Source organism: Aquila chrysaetos, chromosome 21 (assembly GCF_900496995.4).
Source record: "Aquila chrysaetos chrysaetos chromosome 21, bAquChr1.4, whole genome shotgun sequence".
Lineage (NCBI taxonomy): Eukaryota > Metazoa > Chordata > Aves > Accipitriformes > Accipitridae > Aquila > Aquila chrysaetos.
The window spans coordinates 1,673,437-1,698,523 of NC_044024.1; the positions used below are offsets into that span (position 1 = coordinate 1,673,437).

The 25,087-nt window shown below is 46.5% G+C and overlaps 1 protein-coding gene across 2 annotated transcripts in view; it reads left to right on the plus strand.

Annotated features, from left to right (window-relative positions):
* EDA (ectodysplasin A) overlaps positions 1-25,087 on the plus strand; it is an 84,027-nt gene that overhangs the window by 36,752 nt on the left and 22,188 nt on the right. For both annotated transcript variants that reach the window (XM_029997279.1, XM_029997278.1), the window contains exon 2: positions 14,251-14,356. In XM_029997279.1, the coding sequence (XP_029853139.1) occupies positions 14,251-14,356 (106 nt within the window). The remainder of the gene's footprint in view (positions 1-14,250; positions 14,357-25,087) is intronic.

Below are 25,087 nucleotides of genomic sequence, written 5' to 3' on the forward strand. Positions count from 1 at the left end.
GCAGGTTGTTGGCCCTGCGTGCTCCGATGTGGCCGGGGAGCGGAGAGCCGGCCGGGCAGCAGCTGGGATGCAGGAGGGGGTCCGGCTGTCGGAGCCTCGGGGATGCTCTCCAGCGGTCCCACGCTTTGATTCATTCCTCGGTGTGCTTGCCCACTCCTATGGGACTGGCACATTCAGAGCCCAGCCGGGGTGCTCAGGGTTCTGAGCTGGGGACGCCGGCGGTACCTATATAGATAGATACAGAGAGATACCTATATATCTATATCTACCTCTGAAGCCTCGCTGCTAGCAGGACACGGGTTGATACAGGAAGACTTACCTCTTCCATATCTGGTACCCAGCAGTTTTCTGGGTGAAAAGAAGAGGATAATGATAAAATGAATGATTGTAAAAAAAAAAAAACAAACCAAAAAAACCCCCCAAAAAAACCAAATAGTGGCAAGATTACATTTTCCTGGGGAAGAGTCGTCGGGGTCCACTTCGGAGGAGCAGGTCAGGAATACCCTCATGCGCTATGTGTTCACTTACAATTGAATGTTGAACTTTAAATGATTGGGAGTAAGCTGAGGTAAGCGGCATTTCAGAAAGACTTGAGAGCCAGCTTGCAAATCTTACAAGCCAGCTTAGTCCTCATTTTAGGAATTGGGCATTTTTATGAAACTTTTTTCCTGACTTTTTTTTTTTCTTTTTTAACCTTCAGAAAGTCACTTAATCTTTCAGTGCCTCAGTTTGCAGTGTCCATACAATGGAGAAGGCAACTACCGCAGTGGCACAAGCAGTATCCACCAGCTTAAAATAATACTTAAATACTTTAACTCGTCTTGACAAACTGGTAGGACTACAGAAAAACACTTTGTTTCTGTGTCAGAAAATAAGAACCTGTAAGCGAGCCACGAGCGAGCGCTTCCCCAGCGCTGCTCTCGCACAAGAGCTAACAAAGCCCGACTGGAGGCAGCTGTGCAGCAGCTGGCCTGGCGCACTGGATGGAAACATCTGGATGGTCTGAAAACGTATGGACCCTCGCGGCATGAGACGCTGTGCTGACTGCTGCTGTGTGCAGCATCTTGCTGTCGCTGCTCTCGCCTGTTTGAAAGACATGCTCTCCAGTTCATCACATCAAAGTCTGAAGCAGAAAGGCTTGGCTTGCACAAAACTAACACCTCTCCTTTCTTGTCTAGTGCTGCTGTGTCTCTTGCCCACAGCCGGAGACCGAGTGGCGTAATTGAGGTTCGTTTGCTGAAACGATAATGTAATTCCTTCGCTCAGCTTCGAAATGCACTTGCTAGTACTGTGCCAGCTGCACCTCCTACTCGAAGGATGGCTGCTCAGACGACGGGGTGGTTTGGTGCAGTTTTATTTCAATTAAAAGCAGTCCTTCTGCTTCCATGTAGAGAGTAAATGGAGAATGTTTTTCTGATTATGAATCCGTCTGGTCCTTACAGCAGCAAGCAGAGCTGGGTTATTTGGCAACCCCAAAGCTCAGCCTAGAATGCGGCTGGGGATGTGCGTGTTGCCGGTACTTGGGACCAACTGTGTGAGATAGCATCTTATGGAAAATTCAAATTCCTGAATTCCTCCCAGCTCTTTTCCAATAGTTTCCATTTCTACAGCATATCCTGGTGTTTCTCGCTCAGATGAGCCAGGCACCATTGGCTCCTTCAAAGCTCAGTTTTCTGCCGTTCCACTGCATGTGAAATGGTGGTCCCTGGGTAGACCCAGCAATGTTCACTCGGTCGGTCTCCGCGGCACATTACCGGGCAGTGCCGGCTGCCGGCGCAACGATCTGGCAAGCGCAGCCTCTGCCTTTGCAGAGCCATCGGAGTTGCCGAAGGAAAGGTGCTCAGCAGTAAAAGGAGTGAAATGGAATTTCCAGCAGATGGTCATATATCCCTCCTGTTGTACTCTGAATTCTCCTGGCGTTCCTACGTGCCACATCTTGCTCCCTCAGCTGCCCAAATAACGCTTCTTGAAGGAGCATACATGAAGTGCTGTGGGTGGGTTTGTTTTCTCCTCGTGCCGCTGGTTTCAGTGGGTGCCGGGGCCATGGGAATGTGCTCCGGGTGCCTCCGCTTCCAGAGGAGACAACAACTGCCGGCTGAGCTAATGGAGCCAGGGGAAGCCAAGCCAGGAGGGGACTAAACAGCTGTGTAATTTCAATTTTTGGCAAGGACTGTGTTTATCTGGCGGTAACTTGCTTCGCAGGTGCCATGTGCTGAGCAGTACCTCGGTGCTCCCTGCTTTCTGGAGCTGGGACTCGAGGGGACATTCCCTCCTTCCCCCGTTCCCGTGCTGTGTCCCATTTGTTTCCGATGAGCCCCGGTTTGCACCGCTTTCCTCGTGGGATACGGTGTTTTGCAATTCCCGCACGGAACGAGGATCGCTGGCACGCTGCGGCACCGCGCCCCGGCTCTGCCTTGCGGTGACTTGTTTGCATTGCCATGCCCTGAAACAAAACGAGCACTTTCAGAGCTTTTAATCCTGTTTGTATGAGATCATAGTCTCTTTTGACACTAATTGCAGTGGATCTGATTAATTAGGCAACAAAGCATGATTTATTTGAACAGATTGATTTTACAGAATTAAACTGGCAGCCGCCGTCTCCCACCACAATATCGTGCGTTCCTGCAGGTATGGGAATCGGCATTAAAACCTTCACCGTCTTAAGTGGATGTCTTTATAAAAGTAATTCAAGTCCAAGGTTGTGAACTGTCTGATGCGTCAGCTGTGTGCTGGCTCGGCAGGTCCGGACACACCGCGGTGCCGCTGCCTAACCCCTGTGATTAGGGGTGCTCTGCTTGCATGATGGGAATCAGCAACTGAAAAATGGGCAATTAGTTTATTCTTGGTTTTCTGGCTTTTTCATTAAGAGCTCGAGTATGGAAGCTATTTTAAATGCATGGGTAATAATTTGATTGAGATTATTTCCCAGTTGCTGTAGTGGACTTTTTATCCCTATATCGGATGCATTATTTCATGGATGTTACATTTACAGTGGACTTGTTTTTCTTTTAATGGTAATGCTATTTGATTTGGACTACTTGATTCCCTCCTCCTGTTTCCTTCCCTTCTGTTTTTCTCCTTCCAATAAAATGTCATAAAAATTAATCATAGCTGAAGGCCAATTTTAACATCCAGATTTAGAAAATAGGGTTTTAAAACCCTTGTGCTGAAAGGAAAAACACATTCTAACAGGAAGTCTTTGTTTTGTTATGGAGTGAGGAAAAACATTTTTAAAACTTCATCTATCTGAACAGTTTATAGCAAAAGGATTTCAAAATTATGAAGATTTTTGAAGACTTCCAAAAAAAGGGTAGGAGTGGATGTCTGACAGCAAGGGCAGAATTAAGTTCATCAGTTCCAATGTCTGACAGATGTTCTCCTGTAACTTTCTACTGTAGGGATCATCTCAGTGAATGAACCCAAACTCATTCTTTGCTGCAACTAGTCCAATCTCAAGCGGTGGGTTTAAGCAGAACTTCGAAAGTTAAAAGGACACATACCAGAAGACTGAAAAATGTCCTAAATTCAGGTACTACAGCCATATTCTCAATGGAAAGCTCCAGAACAGGATTTGGTTGCCTCTTTTCTGCTGGTTGGTCACTTCTTGCAAGAAGAGGTGGCTTTATCACCTTGAGTGTGTGTCTGCTTTGGAGATGGGGCTTTAAAAAGAGATGACTATCCATTCAAGAAGCTGTTCTCAGCTGTCTCAGGTGTTGGGACTTTAGTGCTCCTGTCTCATAAGAAATGTCTGAAAGTGGTGCAAGTTGAAGGCGTTGGGTAGAAAAGAAGCACGCTCAGTGGAGAGTGGCCCAACGGTGTCTTCTGGGAATGGTCTCTCCATCTTGTTATGGTTCATGTTATATTGGTTGTGGAAGCCAGATGAGATCAGTGTTTCTGTCATGGCTAACAGAACATGCCAGGTATTCTTAAAAACGTTTTCAAACACGGCGAAAGGAAACTTTCTCCTAATGAAGAGACCCTAGGGTGGTTGAAGGCAAGCCTTTGCAGGCTGGAGGGAACCCAGTTCTTTATTTCACAGGGCAACGGAGGTGCTCCAAGTAGAGCAGCAGAGCCCTCAAGCTCTTTGCTGGAGCAGCACCTGATTTCAGGAGGGTTTTTAAGAGGTATTATGGCTTCAAGGAGGATTGTGCTATTGACCTCATGCTGTCCTGGATGTACTGGAGAAGATCCAGGTCATGAGAAAGCATGAGCAAAGGCACAGATGGAGAAACAGGCAACAGGAGGAAATATGGCTAATATCGAGTCACTTAAGCTTACAGGGTTTCCCCCCAAAGCAAGCGTGCAGAGTGCTTTTTAGAAGTGCGTAAATGCTTTGATAATATAAATGCTAAAATAGGAAAAGAATTGCTGTTGGTATGCAGGAGAAGAAACCGTGACCTCCATATGGAGGGGGACGTAGCCCAGCTGGCTGAAAATGGGACTGAAAAAGACTATGAAGGCTAATTAAAATGTGAAAAACTGAGAATTCATGCTAATAGACAGCAGATCTCTGTCTGGCGCTGGTTCACAGCTAAATTTTATTTCCTTGGGAGACGAAAGGAACTGATTTAAGTTCTTTACCTTGCTCTGACATTGATACTTTTCAGCGTTTTAACCAGTGTGTTCCCAGTGAAGTGCTCGGTTCCTGCAGGTCTGCTGTGCCGGGACAGGGAAACCTGCAGCAGGAATCTCTTACTCTTGCTGCCATTAAAAAATTTACTACAGGTGTCTTCATATGTGGTGCTAAACTTGGCTTTGACCTTGTTCTACCTCACATCTGGGTTGTGTTTTTAGCTTTCCCTTTCAGTGCCAACAGGTGTAATAAATTGGAAACCTCAGCCCTTGCTCCGTGCCGTACGTAGCGTATGTGCTGCTGAGGTCGTGTCTGGCTGCAGCGCCAGCGGCATCACACCTCCGTCCAACGTCCTCGCGGGAGGCACCAGCTCACCTCCGGACCAAGGCAGCTCCGCAGAAGGGTGTCCGGAGGCAAGCGTTTGGGCAAACAACCTTGTAAACCAAATCACGGTCTTCTAGGCTTGAGATGATGCTGGTTTGGTATCAAATTTAGCTATTTAGGTGCTCCTACAAAGTCAGTTTAGGTTGTGATGTACGTGTAACCCAGGGATTTGGACTGTGTACCTGGTTCCATTTTATGCTAGAAACAAATTTTATACAGAGATTTGTGACGGAAGCTGTGTTTCTCGGGGTTGCATGGGTTATTCTGCCTGTGCTGAAAGAATGCCAGAACCCTTCCTTTTCTCCAAAGTTACACTCTTCCCTTCTCATGAAGAGCAAACCCATCTGTCTGCTGTTTCTGCCACGTTCTTACTTGTTAGAGCTTAAGTACGTTTGCTCCGGGTTCCCTGAGTTGATAGAAAGTAAAAAGCAACTGGTATGTTCAATTGGGTCAGGTTTTCTCTTCACTTATGCTTTTATATCCTATTGTTTTTTAAAGAAGTGCAGAAAACACCACTGTTCGTAGAGTTGTTCATTGAAGCCTGTTCTCCCATGGTTGACTTCTGGTTTCGACGTGCCAGAGTGAAATCCTCGGGTAGCCATCCATGTGTGCAGTGAAGACCTGCACCCGTGGCCAGCACTCCCTGCTTCCAGGTGGAAGAAGGGGAATGTTGTATGTGGACATTGGCACCTCTCATTCCCTTGACCCACAGCCCAGATGTGGCTGCTAAGGGAAATCGTGAAAATAACACCACGTGCAGTTATTCTCCAGTGCGGCTCGATGTCAGACTTGGACTCCCAAGTCAGCAGAAAGTCCTGTTGCCTGGTAGGACCACCAAAACCAGGGGCTGGAGGAGCGTACCTTGTGCCTTGCTGTCCCCCGGGCTGCGGTTGCTGGGGTTCAGCCTGGAGGATTTAAAGCACGTTGCTACAAAAACTTATTTTTGTGCATGTGTGCGGTTTGTGATTAACACAGAAATATATGGAAGGAGTAGAGCTGGTGCTGATCTGAGCCTTCTGCAAGAACAGTTAACAGTTGGAAAAGTAGAAATGAATCAGTGGTGGAAATATAAATACTTAGTATGTTGCATATGGAACTCAGCTAAATGTATGGAATGCGCAGAAGCTGGCTTGATCAGCTGTCCAAAGCTTCTAGACTTGACATGGTCAGAGAAACCACCATAAGACAGGATTGTATTCTTGGAAATACGTGGTGATATGAAGGCACTTCATCTTGGGAAGCAATGTCTTATATCGTGAGCTGGGCAGTTTCAACAGTAGTTCAATTGATGCACAGCTTTAACTTGCCTTGCTGCCTGCATTGCTGGCATTTGCTACCTGTAGTAGATGTTAAGAGAGTGACCTGCTCCTGATTTTAAGGGCCTTTGGTAGGGAAAAAAATGCTTTTGTTTTAAGGATAGGCTTGTTTCTGGAAAATGGTGTGGCATTTGGTGGGTCAGTTTGATCTAATGGTTTTACTACTGAAGTTCAAATGAAATTTAAAATATTTGATCTGTGTTCTGGTTTCCCTTCGTTCGGACAGGTTATCAATTTTGGCAGTAAAAGCTTCATAGCTGTAGCTGTGGGAGTTTGCAATATGCAGAAAGATGACCGCTGTTGTCGATCTAGGACTACTACTTAAAGCTCTGTAACACATGCAAAGGAGGAAGGGAGAGGAAAATTTCTGGGAAGAGTTTGGTTCTGAAGGAAAGTTTAAGAATTGCGTTATACCCTCCAATGGCAATTAATTCGCTGTGTTCGTTGCTTTGTAATGAGGCTTGAACTGATAACTGGCAATCAGTTTTAATGTTCTGTGCTGAAAAATACAGTGGCTTTCCTGGGTAATGAAGTTAAAATACCAATAAAAACTTAGGAAAATATGCTCCCTCCTCTTTTATTGTTCTCTAATGATTTTCTGTTACCGCAGTGCCTAGAAGACCCGGGAGCGTGACTCACTGGCCTTCTGAAAACTGGGATTGCGCAGTCCTCTTTGAAAAGGCTTTTCAACCCAAGGACAGAAATGCTCGGCAGATCGAAAGCATCTCAAATCTGCTTCTTAAAAGCCATGGTGGCATGTTAAGAGTCATAGATTTACCGAGATGGGCGTTCCTGCCCGCTGGCAGTAGCTGGTGCAGTGCCACTGGTCCATGGCATTGCCTGGTCCACCTCCATCTCTGAGACCAAGGTCATTTCTTTTTTCTGATGGCCAAATACTTGCTTGGCTCCTTGGTCGTCACTCGTTACGAAGCTCCTCGTGAGTATTGGGATGGAGGTGGCTCTGCTGTTACAGCTCTCAGCCGGAGGCATAGCTCAGTCCCTCCTTCCACCCAAAATTCCCGCCTGGCTTTGGATAAGCTCCTTAGCCTTGCTGGTGCTTTTATTCTCTAGACTATAGAATTGCTTTGCCTCATAGCTTTGGGTGGAAAAAGCTTTTAAAGATCACCGTTGGGTCTAAAAGCCTCGGCGAGGATCCTTGCGTGCAGATCAGAATGAGGGGGAATTGTGGTGGGTTTCGTATCAACTCAAAGCTGATGGTTTGTGCCCCTGGGACCTCGGGCTTCAGGGTGAATAGCTGGCGAGAGCAGGGATGTGGCTGGCGTCCGGGGGGAGGAAGGATGACGGGGAGCCATGGGAGAGATGAAGCAATAGGGACGAGAAGAGTTACGGGCAGTCTTGAAGGAGGGGACCACACTTCAGCTGTCACGCAGGAAAAAAAGCCGGTGGAGGGGTTTGCTGAGGATGGTGTGTAACCTACTCCAGACCCCTGGGAAGGATGCACGCAGCTGAGCTGGGCTGAAAACACCAGATTTGAGGAAGGAAGATGGGTTTATGAGAATCTGGTTTAGAGCAAGTATAATCTCTACTCTCTCCACCACTATCTCTGACCACGTTCTGGCTCATGGTATATATCGTGTTACAAGAGTTTTGTATTCAGGGCTGCGGCTTGTCTTGCAGACAAGACATTGTGTATAAATTTTTGTCATGTTGAAATGGGAATCGTTTACTCTTTCGCTTCTTGCATTTTCATGAAGAAAAAGTCATGATGACAAAAACAAGACTTAAAATATGTTGAATGGGGGTTTTTTTCAATAAAGCAAAGCTACTCCCCAAGCTTCTTTCTAGTCTGTTTGAAAATAAATAAGCTACTTAATTTTTTTTTTTTTTTTTTTTTTTGCACCACGTGTTACCAGAGGCGAATTTCTCATGGAGGACAATGGGGCTGATATTTAAGTAGCTGCTACTCTGAACCGCAACCTCCGATGGCTGAACTTCAGAGCACCAGAAAAACAACAGTATTGCTTGCAAAGAATGCCTCTACAGAGCTTAAGTCTTGTTATTAGTCTTCTCACACTAATGATCTCCAAAATTGCAAATGATGAGGGAATTTGATTTTAACAATACCATTAAACAATAATGCAAGAGGATGATTTCATGCTTTTTTTTCTCTGGTGCTTTAAGACATTGTGCTGTAGGAGAGCGTGGGTTTTATTGGTTAGATCTAAAGCTGCCTGGTCTAGCTTTCACATGATTAATTGGAAGCCAACTTTGTAATACTGCATGCAGAGAATTCTTTGGGGGTTTTGTTAGTGATAAATATGCTCTGAAAGTCTTTGCGAGAATGCACTTTTCCCTGAAAAGGGCTTGTGCACCTGAATGCTTGCCTGCTTTTTCCCGATTCTGCTGTTAATCAGGAAGAAGACACTAGTTCTTCTACCAACTTGGCTTTGCCTAAGGAAAAAAATGCGCCTTTTTGTGCATAATTGCATAGGTCGGGTTGTATTTTTCCACTTCTCTCATTTTCAAGCTGTTTGACCATTGGAAATACATTCCCTTGGTGTCCAGTGGATCTTCACTCTTGTAAAGTGTTTCTGAGGGGTGTGCGTTATTTAAGGCATTTGCAGAGGGATGCAATTAAATATGCAAAAGTTAACAGTTATTTCAGCATCCCAGCATTGTTTTTCTTACTGCATGTGGTTTGTATATCCAGCCATAACTCTCTGGTACATTTGGGTTTCACAGCCTGAAGCAAGCTTCCTGTTTTATGGTACCTTAAAAAAAAAAAAAAAAAATTGTCAATATAGAGAGATATATCTATGTATATACACACATGTGTCTCTATTCTTACTTCTGTAGAGTGTGGAACGTCCATCCTTACGAACCCGATGAGTTTGAGTGGCTGCAGGCTACTTCATTTTGGGGGTTCCCACTGTGCTCCCTTGACACCCCAGAGCAGCTTTGTTCCGCGTTTCCAGAGCGGGTTCTGCATGTGACTGCAGAGAAAATCAGCGCTTTTGTATGCATGCCTTTGTTTTTCTTTATTTTGCTGGGAGAAACCAAGGTAGAACTGATTCATTCTGGTGAGGCATGCCTTTACCATTGTTTCACAGGTTATTTTGAGGGATGGCTTCCCCTGGGATTTTTCCTCTCTTGGCTTTTTGACCTTTTCGCATCCTATAGTGATTTTCTTGATTAAAAGTATGGAGTCATAATGGCTTTACATGGTGTTTCTAAAACTAAGGTAATTTGAGGGCTTTAGGTTGGGGGAGGAGGAAAACGGTAATCGTTCCAACCTTTTCTGTCGCTGTTGCGTAGCTGTACAGAGAAAATACGACTTCATTTTTGGGAGCGGGTATGTGCTTGCTGGGCTCCTCAAAAATGCCCTTGCTCTACAAGCACAGAGGCCGAGAGAATCAATTCTCCGTGACTCTGAGGACTGGGAGTTTCCGTGAAGCAACGGACCAGGGCAGTAATTTCTTTCAGACCTCCCCAGGAGGGATGGGTGCCGCAGCCGGGGTGCTCCAGCGAAGCCCTGCCCTGCTCGGCCGGCGCAGATGTGTTCGCACCGCACCTCCTCATCCCCTGGGCTGGGGCCACCCACGCTCGTGGTCCTGCTCCGCCGGCTCCGGCATCTCATCTCTTTCCCAGACCCGGCAGAGGTCCAAATCACAAGCTGCGATGAGGGGGACGAGCGTGGGGCACCCGAGCTTAGCGGGCAGGTGCCCGTTCAAGCCCTGCGAGTGTGTTTGCTCCGCGTTTCCCCGAGAGGATTCAACCGATATTTGTGCAAAACGTTTCTGGGTCGTTTTAAAATGCTGGGAAGCGTTCCGCCGTGGGAACGGCCGCAGCAGGTCGACCACGACGCCTGCCCAGCCCGCTGCTTTGCTCCCCACGCAGGGAGGGAGCCCGCAGAAGCCGTCCTTGTCGCTCAGCGTGTTTTTCAGACACGTGAAGCGTTGCTTTCAGCGACCTCCGTGTCGTAGTGCTGTGCTAGAGTCCAGCCAGCAGCATTTCACTGAAGGTGATTTCTCCTTTTGCATCTGTCTGTGTGGCTGCATCGTGTTTTGCTAGATGGGTGGCAAACATCTGCTCGTTCTGCTCTGAGAATCCTCTCCCTCGTTGCGGCCACACCAAATAACAGGGAGTAGATGAGTTTAATTTAAGGCACAACAACATGCACCCCTACGTCCAGACCAAAAGCTGCAGAGTCCAAGAGCTGCGAGTGAATATATTAATCGTATCTCAGGGGGGTGGTGAATGGAAAAAGCATCGCTTGCTCTTCCAGCCAGCGCAGCTGTGCCAGCCACCGGTCCCCAGCTGACCCGGCGGCCGAGCATCCCCCGACCTCCCGCAGCTGCAGCCCCTGGAACAACGGACCCCTTGAGTCATCGGAGAGAAAATTTGCCTTCGTCAGCACGGGAGCTCACAGCCGCGTGGGGCTCAGCGATACACTGCACCCGGCAGGCAGCTTGGCCACCCTTTGCCCTGAACTCCGGAGGGTGATCCTGAGCAGCTCCCCCCATCCGGAGAGGGACCGCTCTGAACCCCTGTACGCTGGTCGCCGTAGGTTAAATGCCGTTACTTGCATAATTAAAAGTGCTATGGGAGTAGTCCCTAGGACAAACTCCTCTCTCTGCCTTTTTGCTCGCAGCAGTTGCGTCCGTTAGCAGGCTAAGCGTGGAGGAGCGGTGTGTTACTTCTTCAGGAAAGCTCGGTTTCGTGGGGTTGGTCTCAAAGCGGTGTGTGCTCCTAGCTAGTGTGGTCACAGTTGCTGTCACGAGCTATTTTTATTGGTTTTTTTTCTAAAAGGTACGTTTCAGTCATTCACCCTCACTGTCATTTCTCTTTCTGACTTGGTCTTATCAGAAAGACACAGTTGAATGGATAGATTACTTTTAGCCAATATTTAGTATTTTTCTGATTGCTCGGCGATAAGTGCAATATAAGAATAAAACCTGGGTGAGAACAGAATAGCAGAGTTGGGGTTGTTCAGGCTGGAGAAGAGGAGGCTCCGGGGAGACCCTCTTGCAGCCTTTCATTTCAATATATAAAGGGACTTATAAGAAAGATGGAGAGAGACTTTTTACCAAGGCCTGTGGTGACAGGACAAGGGGCAAGGGCTTTAAACTGGAAGAGGGTAGGGTTAGGCTGGACATAGGGAAGAAACTTTATGATGAGAGTGGTGAGATGCTGGAACAGGTTGTCCAGAGAAGTTGTGGATGCCCCATCGTTGGAAATGTTTGAGGTCAGGGTGGATGGGGCTTTGAGCAGCCTGGTCTGGTGGAGGGTGTCCCTGCCACGGCAGGGAGGGGATGGATGAGATGGACTTTAAAGCTCCCTTCCAAGCCAAACTATTCTGTGATCCTATGAAGATTTGAGCAATCGTCTGTCTTTAAAAAAAAAAAAAAAAAAAAAGAATGCTCAGCAATGTTGAATGTATGTTCTCTCAGCTGAAAACAAATAGCTTTGTACTCCACTTTCATGATCTGAAGAGCCTCCTCTGGGGACGAGAGGGGTTGCAGAAGATGCTGCAGGTGCCTGTGACAATTCCAGTGACTGCTAGTTGTGCTGTTTCTTTACAGCATGGGTGGGAGGGTGACATGCAAGGATCCAGCTTACACCTGGCAGGAAAGGAAATCAGTGTATTTATCACTAATCTGTGTGTCAATGCCCAGACATGGAGAAGGAGGTGGCATGGCGTGAGCTTACTATTACGCGGCAGCTTTTCAGAATTGTGGATGTTGTCTTAAAATTGTATATGTAATAGCAGGGAAAGGAAACCTGGGTTTTTTTGACACGATTAGGGGTTGTGCCACTACAAAATCTTCTCAAGATGAAAAATGTTGGTTTTAGCCTTAGTGCCGGGAGCAGGTCATGTGCCATGTGGCCGAAGGCAGCAGGGTGATCTGGGGTGGGAAGCGGCACATCTGAACGGGCTGGTTCCCCCCGCTTCATTTTCAGCGCTTTTATTTAGTCATGTTTTGTAAAGCTCAAGTAAGAGAGCCAAGTAATAATGGCATTCAAAAGCAGCACTGATGATTTCATTGACATTTTAACCTGAATTATAAAGCAATTTGTTCCGTCAATTAGTTCTACAATGTTTCAATTTGATTTAAATGAGCTGTTTAAAAAAAACCCTTCGCTTTTTGCTCATCCCTTGCCCTGCTTTGTTGTGCGGGGGAAGGTACCGGCAGTGTCCGCAGGAGCATCCTGCTCCGGCGCTCCGTGCCTGGGTCCGCGTGGTGGGATGCGGGCAGTTAGGGAAGATGGGCTGTGCCCCTTGCTCTCTCCATTTGCCAAGACTTGTTGTAAATGAGAGCCTCCAGTTCTCCATCCGATGCTGTGACTGGTCCTTCCCTAGGTAGGTAAGTGCCAGCTTTTACTTGCCGTTGCTTTTTATGTACGCTTAAAAGTGTAACTGTGCGTGTGGTGAGGCTGCGGGGAGCTGGTCCCAGGCCATCCCACAGCGTTTCGGGGTCTTTTCAGACACAACATCATTGCAATGACAAAAATATCAGGAATTGTGGTAAATGCAGACCTGCCTGCGCACAGGTGGAAATAAACTGCTCGGGAATTTGAGAAACGCTTTGTGGGTTTCTTTCTGGGGAAGTCCTTTGGTTTCCCAAATCCTGTTCCTGGGACTGCATCAGGGCTTGTTGGAGCAAAGCAAGATGCAAGTGTAAAATCTAGTGGCTGCTCATTAGGAAACAGGAATGGGATGCTCTTACGCTGGAAGAAGAGTGTGGGTGGGAGAAATAACTTGGGAATAGGCATTTCTGTGCGGAGCAGAGGGGTGCACCCCCCTGCACCCCAGCGGGTGGGAGAGGGGAGGCAAGAGCCCCAGGGCATGTCAAAAGCAGCGAGACCTTTAGCAATTATTACTTTTGATAGGGACTTTTATGGCCTCTAGCTTAACGAGCCGCTCTTTTAAGTAGCAATTCATGGAAGAAGTTTATTCTTCTCTGCTATCTCAAAGATGCTTTTGATGCCACAGGTTTTGTTCTCAGAACAATAACGCACTTGATAACCTTTGGTATTGCTTTTTTGAAGCCTTTTCGTTCTTTTCTTAGGCTGTGTTTGGTGCGTGTGTGTATTGATGGCTTAAATAACGGTGATCGGGTTTCTTCAGCGTAAAGAAAACCCCATCCTGGTCAGAGCAGCCCTGGTTGTTGACAGGTGCAGTAACACGCAGAACAAGGTGTTTGGCCCCTAATTAATCTTTTGTGAAATTCCTTATTTTTGGACGTGGAAATAGCTGGGGAAAATGCCGCTGGTGATAAGCCACCGCACCCTGGGGTAGCTGGGAGGACTGGTGAAGTTTCTAAACTGAAATTCCAGTTTCTGGGTTGGGATGTTGATTTAATGACTGTCAAAGAGTTTTTAATGCAGCAACTATTTTTTCATGAATAAGAGGTCGCTACATAGATTTTTTGCCTCTTGGCAAAAGTCATGTTACAGAGATGTACTTGCTCTAGGTTTAAAGTGTTAATTTATGTGGTATCCCAAATTGGATTTAAAGGTCCCTGAAGACCTTTGAATCTCAGTAGCTAATGAGGCTTGGAGAAGAGAGCTTGAGAGAGGAAAAACTTACTGGCAGTGAGTAATACTGGTGAAAGAGCTCCAGGATTGAGCAAGTTTTGCAGAGAATAATTAGAAATGATCGCATCGGCATTTGGGGCATTTGATTCTTTCCAGCTATAGATCTCCCCTGATGCTGCCTGTGTCCCTGTCCCTGCAGCCCCCGCCGTGTCCTGGGGGGGATGCTCCTCCCTGCCGAAACCCTTCAGGTTGTGTTTTCCCAAGTCTTAGACTGCTTCCAAGGGGACACAGCTCCTTGCGGTTTCCCGTGGGATGAGCTGAGCATCTGGGAGCAGCCATCTCGCATTTCCCTTGGCTCTCCCCGTCGGCTCAGCAGAGCTATCCCTAGTGGAAAGGATGTGGCGTTCAGGCTCCGAGCTCTCCGCTCGGCTAAGCCATCCTTGCCAAAGATGCTTAAACTTGTCCTTCTTCTTCCAGCTGGCCTTGCTGAACTTCTTTCACCCTGAAGAAAAGCTGCACGTTGGAGAAGAAGGTAGACGCGTCCGTCGAAATAAAAGGAGTAAAGGCAGCGAAGGGCCAGACGGTGAGTCCCGCTTTGTTCCTCGCTGCTGCGCTTCTCGTCTTCGCACAGCCAAGCAGAAGACTGACTTTTTTTTTTTTTCGGATCATGGTTGTCTTCTTGGTACAGAATTCTGTATGTGGGGGAAAAAAAAATTGGCATCTGTGGCTTTTAATAGTTTCTGTCTGATTTTGATTGACTTCCAGATGAGGAATTCCAGTAGTTCTGATTTCTGCAACTGTAGGTCTAGTGATTTTGTGCAAATTAATGCTACATAGTAATTTTGTCCTTGACTCTTCTTCTCTAATAGTAAGGCTCATCTAAGGCTATAATTTGTACTTATACACCTATATTTGTTGTTCTGTACGCTGTCTCTGCTTAAAATCATCAAGTAGCTATTTGTAGTCCAACAAACAGCTTGAACATCTGCTTTGCAAAACGGTAACTGGGTTCTAATGGTGTTTCACAGTGCAGCAGAGGGTCTCGGGTGGGTTCAAAGCCTGTGTGAAGGGAAGTCAGAGTTGTACAGAGCTTGTATTAAGAGAGCGTAGAGTTACAAAAAAATCACAAGTTATAGATCTGTGATTTGATAAATATAAAACGAGTATGTGTGATACAAACCCCAGGGGCGCTGGGCTTCCTCAGTGGCCCTGTGTGATAGCCCGAGACCTCCCTGGTGTGACGATGCTGTCTGTCCTCGTGGTCCGCAGGGCAGCAGCTGCTGCTTCCCTTTGCCGTCACCGTCCCTTGGCGAGAGCATCATCCTCCACGTGTCCTGCTCTGCTACGCTCAGATGCCAAAGCCCTTCTCGTGTATCTGGTCTCTTTTCAGACCTTCTGGCTGGTTTTGGACTTGGTGTCTGACAACGCGCCTGCCCTACGTGGACGGTCCCCTTGATGGGATGGGCCATACCGTGATGCGGTGGTACCCGTGCTTTATGTGGGTGCTAAATATTACAACGTGCTACTATCTGATAGGGGTTTTTCTTAAAGTGTTTTAAGCTTTAATCCGGGAGGCGGAGGCCGTTCCTGATGGCTGCGAAGGCGCCGAGCTGGCGCAGAGGACGCGGCGGTGGGAGCAGGAGCTGGGCTGCGTGGGTCGGTTATGGCTTCGCAGGGCGAGGGACTGCAGCGGCTGCTTGTGGGTAAAGGTCTGGGAGATAATGGGGCAGAATTAGAGAAAGGTGGCGATTCCCCGGAGCTCTCCAGGAGCTGCGCTCTGCGTGCGGAATGGCTGGCTCTTCCCGCGGCAGGTGTCCTCTAAAGCCCCTGGATGTCCAAAGGGTGCTTTAAAGTGGAAAATGAACCCTGCCAAAATTATTTCATGCTTGAAGTCATGTAACGACGCCTTTTTTTATTCTTCTAAGAACAGCGCCAGAATCCTTAGGTAGAACATAACTTAGGGTAAGTGCTGTGACATCTTTATTGCACCAAAACCACTCTCAACGCTTGTTGAGAACATAAGTAATAAATACTGAAAGAAGTAAAACTAACTTCACCTTCAGTCCCTTCCCCTAGCTTGAATCCTGCCTGATTTCAGTATGAGGAATTTTATTTCCAATGCTGTCTTTTCATGATTGTCCAACTACATTGAGACATGAGGACTGCTTCCTGGGTCGAGCTCCTGGAAGAGCTCCCACGCTTTCCTACTGCAGAAAAGCACGGGTCCATTTTTATACAGAGAGGAGAAGGGGACTGGATGCCAGGGAAAGTAGGGAAAGAATTAATGGAGGAGTAGCAGTTTGTGCGTGGCTTGATGCCTGCTAAGCCCAAGTCCTGACTGTGTTATAAATCTCTCGGCTAGCGTTAGTTTTCCTCTCCAGCTCCCTGGCTCCATGAGTTTCCCATCTCCCTTGAAGCCTTCACAGTTTCACAGTGGAAAAGCCGTTTCCCTGTGGCTCTGCTCCAAGAGCGAGCTTCGTGAAACTCCCCGGATTCCTCCTCCCCAAAACGCTGACAAGTATGATGCATTTGGTACAGACTCCCTGAGTGATTCCAGCTAAATGTGGTCCATCATCTTTAGAGCCAGTGTCGTTCTGATGCTCAGATGGCTCAGGCGGGATCCAAGTCCTTTTGCACAGACTCCTTGAAATCTATTCCAGTGTCTTCGCCAGTCGCTTGTATAAGTAGCAAGTTTCCACTGTATGCGAACGGTGTAAATGGAGTGCTGCAGGCAGATGTTCGGAGGATTTAGCCTAGTCCGTTAGGCTGCCTAAGTGCTGCCTTTCTATTGCCAGATGTGCAGAGAATCGCTGCACGGTGAGAAATAGATGCTGAAAGTCGGTGGACTAACGAGGGCTTTTCTCATCATCCTTGTGTCCGGGTGAAAATGTGTCCTACTTTTATAACTTGCACTCCTTTCCCAGATTTCATGTTCCCTGAATGCATCAGAGCTGAGTCACTCCAGAAATGTAGCACACTTCCACCGATTATATATGTCTTTTTGTCAGTTAGGGGGTTTGGCCCCATAGCGTGATGGAGGTGGGGAAAATTGCCAGAGAGACAGGTCATTTTCCAAGTGGTGTTAGCAAGGTGGGTTATGTTGGCAAGCAGTTACTTCGTGTTTGGCCATCTCAGTTTTATTAGGTAGAGCAGTATTTAACAAGTGTAAGCTGTCAGGGTAGGGATTGACCTTGTAACAACCGTAAAATCAATAAATAAACAGAATAGCTTGCTTGTGCAACTCAGGCTGTTTGGTTTAGACCTACATGAAGGAATCTTACTTTTTAGAGAAGGACAATGAATCATTGAAACAAATAAATAAGATCATGTCACGGTACTGATAACACCGTTTTCTTCATGAGTTTTGCAAAGGGAAAGTTGATCAAATCTTTGATCTCCAAAGAGCCTCCAGAAGATAAAAGTGGATGAACTATAAATTCCCAGAAGGAAGGAGATGTGCTTTCCACTTGAGGCCTCACTAATATTTGTCTGGAATTAATTTTACGAACTTTCAAGTCCTTTCACACATGCAGTGAAAGACCAAAGTGATCCAAGTGTGGAAGCCGTGGTTGGAGGGAGGCTGCTCAGTCCCCTTCCACGGCTGTTTGAGTCCTGCTCGTCTTGGTACCGACAACGGGATGGCTTTGATGATTTATAAATGTCAAAGATAACACGGTTCCTTTCCTAAAAGTTTTTGCTTTTCGGAAAATTTGCTTTCAAGTCATTTGCTGTGAAAGGGGTGGTTTTGAGACAGGTCAGAGCTGGTCCCGAGGGGCCAGGGGAGGGTGATGGCCGTGGCCGTGCCCAGAGCACGGAGCCACAGGGACAGGACACGGGAGGCCACAAGCAGCGAAGCTGCTTTAGTGCCTCTTTGTTGCTTGCCGAAAAACCCCAAGAAAAGTTGTGTGCAATAGTGCAAAGCTATCGGTTGGATCCTGTCACTTCCAAACACGACTCCCATATTTCAAGGACTCCTCCTTTGAGGACTCTGGCTTCAGTCCTCCTACCCACTTGTCATGTTTTATGATCGTGTTTGCTTAATTTTTGTTTGTGTCCCTCCACGCACGGTGCCCTGGAACCCGTTAAGCAAGCCGAGGTCGTGTCCTGGGACGCGGTGCCTGCCTGGCTCCCCTCTCCGCTCGCTCTGTCCAGCCCGGCGCGGGCGTGGGTCACCCTGCCGCGGGCAGACGGCATCAATGGGAGCTGATGCCTGTCCCGGTCCTGAGGAGCACGGATCATCTTTCAAGCCAGCTTCCTGTCCGTGCCACCAAAACCAACATTTGTGCAGCTTTAAAAATTGCCGCGATTTTTTTCTGCTTCTCAAGGACCAGGATTATCCCCTTTCCAGCTCCATTTTACGGTGTTCTTTCTACTCGGTGTTACCGACTCCACCTGTCACTTAATTTGCTTTAGTTCACTAAAACTTGACCCTCTTCAATGTCTTTTTTTTTTATTTTTCTCTTTTTCCCTCCTTCCTTTCTGTCTTGGTGTATTTATGCTGCTGTGGAACCGCTGTTGCTCCCAGATTAACAAATCATTCTGGAGCTGGTAATTAGCAACAGTTGTGCTAAAAGGAACCATCAAGAATGTTAAATTAGTCCACTTTTAAATAAACTGTGTATGAAATGTTAGATCTCTATTCCCAGAGCACCAGTAAAAATGCTGCTGGCTCTTTGCTAACAAAGCCAAAATATGGGAGTAGCATGGTTGTAACTACAGAGACAATTCCGTGCTCTTGAGGTTATAAATAATGACAGAGCATTTACAAAGCAGATGTCAATAGGACTCTTTAAAAAACATTGTTTTAAAAAAAAAAAAAAAAACAAAACTAGTTTCTTTTTCTCCTACTTTCATCTCTGTTCCCAGTTAGATCCCTGCCGTGCTGCTTTCCTGGTTTGCTTGGTTTTTGCTTTTTGGTTTGGGTTTGGTTTTTTTTTTTTCCTTCCTAGATTTTTTCATATTGAGCTTGGTGAGAAACATAAGTGATTGTTATCCATTCTTTGATTTGGAGCATGGCAGCTGGGAAGAGGCTGAGCAGATGGCTGTCCTTAAGCTGACAACAATTTGGTTCCTACTACTTTGGCAGACCTTACTGCCGAGGAAAGTCCTTCATGAGAACTCATGGGTTTCAGTGCTGCAAATGGCTTTTGTTGAAATGAAAATGAAGTTCTGGGAGAGCAGAAGCTTGTCTCGATCCCTGCTTCTACCTGAAGCTTTGGAAGTGATGCGCCGGCTACGTGGGTTCAGCCTGTTAGTACTCGCTTGGTAGTTTTAGGATGGTTTGGGGATGGTTTAGCAGGTAGCTGATGCCAGGGTCTGGCCGGGGGTGCCTGGGTCCCTCTGTCCCCCCGGGCAGCCCCTGGTCCCGCAGCCGACCCGGCAGCGCTGACGATGCAATAGGGCTTTTCTTTCTTTTTTTTTTTTTTTTTTCCTTTTCTTTTCTTTTCTTTTTTTTTTAAATATCTAGATCACAATAGCAACTTTTCCTGCCGGCTTCCTCTCCTTTGGAAAGGGCAGGTTCGTCCCTCTGCCTCCAGAACAATCGGTGCCTTTGTGTCGGCCCCGTGCAATTCCCCAAAGCCCAGGCATTCCCAGAAACGCAGATGTATGAAGGGCGATAGAGCCTTATTGTGCTCCGAAACCATGGTGATGAGCACTCGGTAAATACAGAACATTTCCTGGATACTGGAGCGCAGGAGACAGTCCCGAAAGAAAAGCTCACCACAGAGTGCTTGCACTTAGTGATTTCCCCCAGAATTTCTCTGTGATTTCCCCCAAAATGGGAGAAGGGAGGAATTAAGATGGTGTTTGAATCTTCGTGGACAGTCTCCATCCCTTTCCTGTGACGTTGCTGTCAGTACTTGTTATTACTATGGTAAAATTAAGAACTACAGCTCATTTACAGATCCTTACCTACATGTTATACCTATGCTTATGATAATAAGGCAGGTAGCTGTCTAAGTTCTTATACCTCAGGCACTTTTCAGCCATGAAGATACAGTGATAAATATATAGGTGACTTATTTTAGACTAACGTCTTGTGTCTGTGCTCATTTCTAACCAACATTTCCACTGAGACAGATCCAGAGAAGCTTAACAACTGGCTAGAAAGCCAGAATAATGTTTAGGTCCTGGTTTCAGCTCTGTTACAGCAGTGGTAGATTAATACCATGTCATTTCTGGAAATGAGTGAAAGCAAAGGTGAAGGTGATGTTAAAGGGGATCTTCTTGCTTTAGGTATAACTTTAAAGGGAATAAATTTTTAGACAGCTGAAACATTTTCAGCATGTCCTTGGTTCAAACTACTCTGAATTCATTTTTTTAATACTGAAATTACTTTGAGGTCAAATTTGCTGCCGTGTCCATTAACAATCTTTGCTGAAGCCTGTCTTGGGAAACCATAGGCAGTTGTTTGTCATCCAGGGGCATGATGTGGTAGATACCCAAACAAGGCATAATTTGAGGGAAGCTCCATGTAGCCCAAGGGCATTGGGAAAGCAGAGGTGTTAACATCTAGGCTTGAGCCAACATGCTACTTCAGCTTAAAGATTTTGGAGTCACTTTCTGTACCTAGAAAGCGTGTGATGCTGAAAGCCTGAGTGGCGACGTTCATTCCTGCAGTATACGTTGAGGGTGATATTTCATGAGGATGTGCTGCATCAGTCAGCAGGAAGGAACCAGGGTCTGAAAACTGATGGAGTCCAGAATTCTTGACTGAAGTCTGGTATGGTGCTGTCCCAATTGGCTATTAAATATTAAAAGCAATTAACTTGCTGGGAGAGGTACAAGCCTAATTGCATGGTGGCCGTGATGAGGAATTGTTCCAGGTCACAGGGTTCACAGTGTAATGGTCGATGTGTCGTGATCCATACGCAACCTCCGTTTGCCCCCTGTTTTCTTCACCAGCCCTTCCAGTTGTGATCTGGATTGTTGCAAAAGAAATCCTGCTTCATTATTCTTAATATTTGCAAAGGCGTGATTAGGTGCTGTTGATTTGTTCCATCCGTAGAGCTGCTCTGGTGTGTGTTTGTCCTTCCCTGGTACCTCCTGTCTGGTTTGGATAAGGTGGTGGGATGACCGCTGGAAGATTTTGAGATGCCGAGGATATTCAGAAGGCTTGAGAAGGAATTCTCTGGTCAGAATCTCGCCTTGGGTTGCATTTTCAGATGCTTGCGCTGATTCCACTTTTGGGTAGATTTCAGAGTTGTCCTGAAGGATCCTCAGTGCGTAGCCCACAGTGTGTGCTTCAGCAGGCTTTGCTGAAACTTGAACTAAACTTCTAAGCTTTTTTTACAGCTGCATGTTAAGCAGGGACCAGCGTTATTAGAAGTGACTGGTGATTCCGTATGAATTCCACTTCTGAAAACCGGGGCTTTTCATAATGCCTCGGGTCAAATACTGAACTTCAGGAATCTCAGATAGTTTCTTCTGTTACAAAACATGGCCAGGACTAATGAGAGGAGAACAGATGTTCCAGCCAGGCAGGAATGCGATTGCATCTGAATTATGTGTGCATCTGAACTATGGATGCCATGCACCAAACATTGTAAATGCTGAACTCAACTAGGAGCTAGTGATTTCTTTCCCACAGTATGAGAGGCTCTATTGTCTGTCTCGCTGAAGTATTTGCAGCTGAGCTTTGATTTCTGTGAATAAACTGACTCTCTGGCCACATCCACCGAGTATTTTGCAGGCAGACACAAGTTTGCTTAGCACATGCTCCAAGCCCATCTGGTCGCAGATCAGCTCTAGCACAAAAGCTGAGGAACTGGTGCTGAGCTGGATCACGTACACCTTTTGGAATGGCCAGGTATGGCAGTCCAGGCTCAGGGTCCTGCTGCAGCGACTACGGGGTATCTGCCTTCTGCAGATCTTGGGCTGAATAAGCTTATTTTTCTGTCTGTGGGGGCTGGGGTGGGACTGAATATCCAAACGCAGAGCTGCTTCGCTGGTGATGGGAATTGTGAAGTTGTCTTCAATTTGTGGCCTGTCTGGGCACTCGTTAAAAATCCACTCAGTTATAGTAGCCCAGATACATTAGCCATAAGAAAAATACTGTTGCCGAAAGCTGAACACCACCACCACCACTGGGAAACTCTTTGGGGAAAAAGTTGTGAATGAGGCATGGTAGTTGCATGTTTTTATTAGGGCTTTGTTGGCCATGATGTATAGCAACATTGTTGGATTTGTAACTCATCTTGTTAATGCGAGCAGGATTTGGTGAAGTCCGTTAATCTGTTTGAAAAGCTGTGAATGGGTAAACTCAAGAGTTGGCTGAGCCAGGCAACGCTTTGCTGTGTCATGACTGCTGCAGGGACTTGACTTTGGCTTCCCGAAGAGTTGTGGGGTCTCTCTTGGGTTTCCTTCAGACCCCTTTTCAGAGTCATACAAATGGTAGTACATGTATATGCACACAGATACATCTTTGGATATAGATCCCATGCTACTCCGTGTAATTAAACCATCAGTTTACAGACAGCTGTTCAACGCTACAGAGGTTTTCGATCCAATTAGGCAGAATTACATATGGGAGGAAGAAAAACATGTGAAGTTCTACAGGGATGAGATAGTCGAAGAGATTTCCTCCCACCTGCCCTCGATTCCTTATGGATAGCTGTGGTGGGGAAAAGTGCATTTAAAACATCCAGCAAACAATTTCAGAGAGCCTTTCGTACGCTTGGTTAAAACCTTGCTGCAGCACCACTTGGGAATCATTTCTACTGGAATTCATGACATATGTTAGTTGTTTATCTTAGTGGGATATGACTTAAAATGTCAGAATGTTTTGTGTTAAGCAACAACCGAATAAAACAAACAAAATAAAAACACAGCTGTAATACTACGCTTTAAATTGTTGAATTCAAATATGTGGTATTGATAAAGTAAGCAATAGGGTGCAGTGGTGTATAGAAAATAAGCCTTGCGAGTCCAGCCAGCAAGCCAAAAAAAGCCTTGAGATACTTGAATTAGAAATAGTAATGTTGTTTGTCAGCTCTGCTGTAAAGATCCAGCATTTGGAATCCAACCTAAGTGCCTGAAGGAAAACAAAAGGCACATCATATTCTTCTTCCATAGCCAGTGAGAGTGTGGAAAATGAAATATGATGGCCACAGGTTCTGGTGTGAACCCCAGGAACTTGGCTGGGACTGATTATGTGGGAGCGCAGTTAAGAAGGGTGGAGATTTATGTTTGATTGGGTTTTTGTGTTTTTGCGAAGGCAGTGCAATATTATTTTGCCAGCAACAGTGGCTCTGTAGTTAATTGGGAGCAGGATTTTGTCTTTGTTCATGAACACATTTGCGCTGTGGTGTGCTCGCACCTACTCAGTGGAAACTGGATATTTTTATTAAAAGCCTTCATGGTATCAGCAGGCTGTCCTGGTACCTTGCCACCAATCCCAAAGTGGACCTGAATGGGATTGAGGAGATAAATCAACTTGGTTGTTCTTTACGTTGTATAAAGTGATGGAAATTCCTGTTGCAGTGAGTCAGGATACCTCTGCCTTATTGAGAAAGCAGTGAGTAGTGGTGTTTAGCAGAGCTCTGGCTGTTGGAGAAGCAGAGCTGAGGTCGTGGAGTAATGTAGGGTGGAGGGGACCCCAGGAGGTGACTGGATCCAGCCCTCTCCCCCAAAGCAGGACCAACACCATGACAGAGGTGACAGACTTCGAAAGGACGGTTGCTTTTCTAGCCTGGTGCTTCCATGACCCTGGACCTATGTTGTTCCTCATGCCAAAAAGCCCTTAAGAGGTACACAGGGCTGGTGGGTCTCTATGTGCTCCAGTGCTGGTCCCTTCAAACAGCAGCTGATGACCTACGAGTCACACCATCCTTTTTAAGGTGGAAAAACCTGGTAAATGCATGAGAGCAATTACATTCGTCTTACTCCTTCCCTCCTTTCCAGCTGGGGCAGAGGGTGGTTGCTCAACAAGGCACCTTTACCTGGACCAGTGAAACAGGTTGTTGACTGATGGTCTCCTAGGTCTGTCTGTTTTGCTTGCACTTCAGTTCTGATCATCTTGAACTGCAGTAACTACAGATATTTTTTTTCCCTTCAATATGATTTAAAGATCAGCATAAAGTACATCACAACCTACTGTCACTGTTGGCCATTATGTCTGTATATTTGCATTTAACTGTCCTCCCATTCCTTATGAGCTTGACCAAGTTATTGCCTGATGTGAAGAGTCCTGTTTTTTAATTGTCAAACCAGGCAAAAATATCTCTTGAGTATTGCCAGGAGAAAAAAAAACTTTGGCAACAGCAAAAAAAACCTGTTACGTGATGAGATCTTACATCGTCTGAAGCTGTCTGAGGAAGAGAGGTTGTGGCTCTCTGGCATCTAGTGTCACTCCAGGGACTCAAGAGATGGGGCAGGGATGAGCTGTGACTTCTCTCTGTTTGTTTTCAGACCGATAAGCTTGAACTGGGGTCTGGTGTATGGGATCAGAGGAATAGGGAGGGAGCAGGCTACTGATCCATGGAGCTCCTGGAGCAGCATCTGATCATCTGGATGACACATGGATGTAGGCTTGTCCTTTGGCGGATTGCTCAGAGAAGAGCAGTGAGGCAGCAGAAGGCCACTCTCATACCTAACTCACCACAAGAGAAATGATTCTCAGCCTTTGGTGTTGATGCACAGGCTCTTCTCAGACCCTCTGGCCAAGCCGCAGAGTGTCCCAGAAGTGTCGGGGGATAACGCAGTGCGGGATACTTCCCCTGGAGACATACGGAGGCATGTGAAAAGTCGGTAAAAGAGATGAAGAATAGCCTCGATAAGTGGATGGAGGCAAGGGAGTGCCTCAAAAGAGTACAAGATGAGCTGCAAACTCTTCTTGATCTCTCGAGCTGGAGGAGACTGGCTTTGAGCATTAGGCAGTTTAATTCAGCACAGCGGTGGGGTATCAGAAGAAGTGTCAGCTCTAAATTGGCTCCAAGCCAGTCTTGGGGACTTAGCAGCTTATAACTCCAGAATATGATAGGGCTACCACTAAGCAAAGACTCCTGAAATGTAGGGCCTGTGTTTCTACTGTGCACAGAGTTTAAGTTCAGTGAAGGTAGAGCAGCAGGCTGGGATGTCCTCCAGGCGTGACTCTTGGTATTGCCGTGGAAGGAAGATGCTGTTAGGTGAAGGACAAGGAGAGAATGCTGTTTCATGGGATGCTGGCATAGAGCATCTCAATTTAAGATGTCACCAGAAAAAGACAATTAAGGGTGACTGTGTTCACACATGAATTTTGAAGAGTTTAAAACAAATGGAAACAAAAGCAGAGAGAGAAGCAACAATGGTGGTTAAGGAAAAACTGAATGGCCTT